The following is a 6,000-nucleotide window of genomic DNA, read 5'->3' on the forward strand; positions in this document are numbered from 1 at the left end:
TATATATTTTACTTCTTTTATTTTAGTTCAGTTGAACTTTAAATTTGAAATATTTATTTAAGGTAACAAAAGAATAATTTCATTAATTAAAATATTAAAAAAAGAAATAAACGTTCACAAAATCATAAATTTGATCAAAATTATACATTTTTTAAAACAGAGAGTAAAATTTAAAAAAATTAAAAGAATCAAAATTATAGATCAGAAATTAAATGATACGAAAATTACAATCATATATATAATAATGTCTCAGGAATGTGGATAATTTTGGGGAAAAAAATGTAAATAGAGGTATATGTAACAATCGTCTTAATTTTTTCTTGATATTATCTCATTCACTATTTTGAATTAAATAGTTAAATTTATAGCAACGCTATCTTTTAAGTACACTCTGTTATTAATTAGTTTTTTTTATTTAATTTCATGTTTAATAATTTTTTTTCTTCTAATTTTATAATTTTTAATGATTTTTAACGAATGATAGAATGAATGTTAGAAGTGTGTTATAGAGTATGTTCTTAATACTCTTCACATTGAAAATAACATTCCTTTCACTTCATTTAGCAGTTATTTTTTTAATTTTTATTTTAAAATAAAAATAAAAATAAATTATTTCATTATACTTTTGTTGTCACCTATATAATTACATTTAATTCTTTCAATAAATATTTTAGTTATTAAAGTTATCTAATCATAACAATTTATATAATTAATATATTTATTAAAAACTCATGTACTACTTAATTTTTTTATAAAAAAAAAGTAAATTACACTTTCACCCCTCTTATACTTTTCTCAAATTACGTCTAGTACCTCTCTTCTGTATCTTTTTCCGTTTTTTCCCTGCAATGAAATGAAAAAAAAGAAGGAAAAAATAACGTGATAGAAAAGAAATAGAATGCAAGCAATTACGTCAGCAACTTTGAACGGGATTCCCGGGTTAAAAATCTTCGGGGGTGAAAACCAGGTTCATTGAACCTGGACACATTGATTCCGCTCTATTTATATCCATGTGGCCACTCCACACAATGCAACCCTCTCTCGAATAAGCTACCTTGCTAGTTTCCATCATCGTATCTGTTAGTATTTCCAAATATACACATTTTCTATTTTATTCATAGAAATCTTTAACTTGAGAAGCATTACATGGCGCTGACGATGATGGCGGCGATCGGCATCGGCATGAAGCAAGAGAAGAAGATGCCGGCGACGCCGGCGCCGGAGAACGAGCTGAAGAAGCGGAATGAGGAGCTCGAGAAGGAGCTCAGAGAGAGCAAGGAGAGGGAGGAGCAGATGAAGCGCGAACTCCAGAGCGCGTGGGAGAGGCTGCGCGTGGCCGAGGAGGCTGAGGAGAGGCTCTGCTCCCAGCTCGGAGAGCTAGAAGCAGAGGCCGTTTACCACGCGCGTGACTACCACGCGCGCATCGTCTCCCTCATGGACCAGCTCTCACGCGCCCAGAGCCTCCTCCTCAAGACCGGTGCCTCCTCCATTTCGCTTCCTTCCTCCTCCTAAATCATAATCACACACACACACATATATATACAAAGATTGTAATAAATTTTTTTCATTTTCTGGTCAGAGTCATTGTGATTATTAGATGTATATGATGATGATCATGATCAAGATGATCCATATCGCCGTGGATCGAATGTGTTGTAAAATTTTGGTGGATGATTGAGAATAGTTTGATTGGTTTAGAGATTCGAGACCTAATTAAGTAACGTTCTTCACGAGTTTTTCCGTTCTGTAATTTTTTTACTATTTTGTTTTGGTGTCCAGAAAACTCAATTGCCTCATTTTGGAACTTGTAAGTCAATGTCATTATTGGATTAATTCTTGGAATTAAAGGAGATGATGGAAATGTCGAGTTTGTGAAAACTTAAAAGGGAATTAACGGGTTTTGAATTGTTCAGATATCAATTTCAATTTTCAATGGGAGGATTCGGGACGCTACACCACCAAAATTGGATGTTTGGACACGAAACTCTTTGAAAATAAAAGAAATGGTTATAATTTCAACGTGTCAATATTCTTTTTAGATAAGAAACAAACAATCTGTTGAAAGATCAAAACCAAATTTAAGTCATTTCAGGGAATTTGGTTCGTACTACCAACACGTTCTCTTTTTTCTTGGAAAAGAAATATGGAATGGTTTCAATTTTCAGCAGGTTATTGAGTTTTTGTTTTTATGGATTAATTAATTTATCGGAGAAAAGGAAAGAGAAATAAAGGAGGAAGGAGAAATTCCTCGGACGATCTCCGCCGGTACTTGTAACCGGTGAGTGCCAATTATCTTGGAGTTCCTGCGAATCGTATGTTGACACGTGGAAAATGATCCCTATTTCTCTCGCGGATGGATGGACTTGGCTTGTCCTTTTTCCGTGCTTTCAAAAGTGTTTTTAAAATTATATTATTCTCCACGAAAAAAGAACACAAACCAATCTGCGGATGCATGATGGGAGGGAGAGAACAATTATTATTATTATTATTCCATGCGTGTCTGATTATAAAAGATAATTTTTTAAATTTTTCTTTTTTTTTCCTTCTAATTTTTATATAAATAAATTACTTTTTCTTATACATTTTTAATTATTTATTTTTTCCAAACATTAATAAAAAAATAACTAAGTAGATAAAGGAATAAAATGATAATACTAATGATTTAAAGAATAATAATTTTAAAATGACAATATAAATAATTCATATAACGTGATTATATTATATTATTTATTTTTTGAAGGACGTAAATTAATTAAAATGATGTTATGGACGAATTTAGTAGTACTTATCAATGTAAAAAATAAATAAATAAATTGATGGAGTGAGGTGGAGAATTGGTCCAGCATTGTGGCACTGAAAGCTACGACCCGAAAACGTTAAATGGTATAGTAGCAATCAATCATTTCGTTGTGAAAGGTTCTCCTTTCGCATTCTTAATCCATCCATAATCCCTTTATCTCTTTTTTTTTCTTCTTCTTTTTTGGATCAGACTTTTTTCCAATTAATTTCCTTTTTAAAATAAATAAAAATACTTTTTTTTATTTCTTTTAAAGTGCATTATAATATTGGTTTATTAAAATTTAAAGATGGGATCATTTTTATTTGCTCAACATGATTTTCTTTGAATTTAATAAACATGAGTTGTCACCGTCAATATAATTTTTTTATATTATTAATTATTTTTGACAATATTTATAAGATAATTATTATAAAACTAACAAATTTTATTGCATTTTTTATAACACATTTCATTGATAAGGGACAGGATCCAAGCAAAATACAACTTCATCCTACGCAATCTAAATTGATTTTATCTTAGTGGAGAAGTTTAATGTATGTTTTTTTTTTTTAAAGTACTTGGTTACTTGTAAAGAAATTCGTAGCCTTCGTAAAGTGAGTTACACGTAACCTCAAGTCCTCAACATGCAACAAATTTCCTCGTTAAGATTGGTGTAAACTCTAAACTACCTAATCATTTTGAAAAACTATCACAAAATCTATGTTTGCTTTGCTTCCATTGGCACCAGGGTCGTGTTTAAACGTTTCCAGGCTTCCGGCGAATATATTTAAAGATTAATTTAATATAATTTGTTCAATTTCATTCTTTTTTATTAATTACAAAATTACTATTCAAAGTTTATATAATGAAGTATTTCCAAATTTTATTACTATCAATATATAAAACCATAAAAAACATTCAATTTATCTTTTAACATAGTTAATATCAGAGAAATTTTTTAGTAGTTTTAATTTCGAAAAACAACTTTCAACAATAACAAGTACTACCAAATAACATTTTTAAAAAACAATGTATATATTTGAAAAATAATATTTTATTAAAAAAATAACTAATATTTTTTAATGAAATATAAATTTCTTTTCTCAATAGCAATATCTTTATTTTTAAAAATAAATTTAAATCTTTGATATTATAATACTTAGAACTTAAAATATTTTTAAGAGTAATACAACATTCATCTCAATTGATATTCGTTCAAAGTTTTCAATTGTTCAATTAATGCAAATTTAAAATTACAATCTTACTAATAAAAATAATAACATGTAATAAATTTAATGTAATATTATTATGATTTAATCACATATCACCGTTTGAATCACCATTTGAATTACATAAAGATAATTATTTTAAAAGTTAATAAATTTAATATATATTTTAAATTATGATTGATTGATTATGTAAAAAAAATTACACTACCTGTATATAACAATTTTTCTCATATACAATATAACATATAATAATTTAAATTAATAATTGATATATATATTTATAAAAAGTATACAAAATTTTAAGCCTTAAATAATTTGAGGCTTAAGACAACCTAAATGGTCTTGTTGTTGTCACGGGGATTGGCACGCGTCGAATCTCTCTTTTTGGAGTAAAATTCCTCCATTGTAGAAGACTAGAATATGAATGAAGAATTGAGAAAGTCTTGTTTGATCTAGACGACCCAAAATCATCGTCGTGGGAATCTCTTTTTAGAAATTTCCTTGACCATCAGAAGATTTACAAGATAATTTTTTATATATATATAAAAATAAGAAAATAAATTCATACCCCTCTTTCAATTCTCGAAGTCAATTTAACCAACCGATGAGTTAATTATCCGTCGTCTTAGCAGAAGAAAAGAGTGGGTCCATTCTCATTTGATTTACCTCTTCAGATGTATTTTGTTTGTAACATTTTAAAGTTGCGTGTCAATCTTATAGCTATAAGCTATGTCATTGCCATACTTTTCAATTGTAAGATATGTAAAGTTCTGAAAAATAAAATACTCGTTAAACCAATGTGAAAACTAACCTTATGCTAGTATCCCTTGGCTCGAGTTTCGTAATAATATGTGCTAGATTTTGAAACTTTGGCGGATAATTTATAACACTTGTAAAATAATTATTTAATTGTTCATTAGATTCTGCAATCCCGCGACATCACAACATGAATTCTTGGATTTGTTATTTACACTCTTTGTTTTATATTTTTTTATTTTTTATGAAACTCCTTGCACACTAAAAATAAAATGTCCTGAATTTTATTTTTTTTGGACTTAGCTAGGTGACTTCTTGTGGCTCTGCTATTATCTTGGTTGGATGTAATGTTTTGCTTTTAAAAATAAAATAAAAAAACATAAGTGAAGAAAGCAGTATAATATCATCTCTCAGGAGAAAATGTAATTTATTCTAAAATGTATTAAGAATAACATTGTACAAAGATAATAAATTACAAGTTATAAGCTTATCTGAAAGCTTATAATTTATAAACTACTAAAATAGGACAATTTATCAAACACTTGAATTTAACCTAACAAATTAAAAAACTAATTAAATAAGCTATGAACTAGTTTAATGTGATGTCAAACACACTCATTAGTAAAAAATGATCTCTTGCACTATTATTATTTGACTAAATTATTCTTAATTATTTTAGTTCATAAATAACAAATATTAAGAATTATCTCTTTCTCTCGAAGTATATTGTCTTACCCTACTAGCTAGCTAGTTATAAACAGACAACAAAACAGTAATATACATCCAAATATTTAAAAATCACATCGTACTTTTCATACCATATCATAATCTTTTTTGCAACCATAATTGGTGGAGGTAAGCTTTTTAAAATGTAATAGTTTTAGTGACTTGGAGAGTGAATGGATACCAAAAAAAGTAGTACAACTTGGTGAGTTGTGACCATTGGCGCAAGCGAAAAGTCAGGCTTGCACATGAGTCATAAGTGAGTGAGATACATCAATGGTAGACCCACACATAAATGGCGTCCAAGTATTTGGCAACCACACAAAACACGTTAGCAAATAGCAATAATTTATAATGGTCATTTGCAACCCGAGGGAGGCAAGACTTTCATTTTAGTAGGTGTTGCTATTGGACATTTTTATTCAAACCAATTCAAATTATTTTCTCTCTTATATTATAATTATAGTCTAATATTTTAGTTTTTCAACCTAATATTAATTATTTTTTATAATA

The 6,000-nt window shown here is 28.5% G+C and overlaps 1 protein-coding gene across 1 annotated transcript; it reads left to right on the forward strand.

The window, feature by feature from the left end:
- The first annotated feature begins 977 nt into the window (after window positions 1-977).
- On the forward strand, window positions 978-1,697 carry LOC100820369 (protein RESPONSE TO LOW SULFUR 3). The gene has a single exon (XM_003523252.5). The coding sequence runs from the start codon at window positions 1,147-1,149 to the stop codon at window positions 1,510-1,512; it is 366 nt and encodes a 121-aa protein (XP_003523300.1). The 5' UTR covers window positions 978-1,146; the 3' UTR covers window positions 1,513-1,697.
- The last annotated feature ends 4,303 nt before the right edge of the window (window positions 1,698-6,000 follow it).

The sequence above is a fragment of the Glycine max genome, chromosome 4 (assembly GCF_000004515.6).
Source record: "Glycine max cultivar Williams 82 chromosome 4, Glycine_max_v4.0, whole genome shotgun sequence".
Lineage (NCBI taxonomy): Eukaryota > Viridiplantae > Streptophyta > Magnoliopsida > Fabales > Fabaceae > Glycine > Glycine max.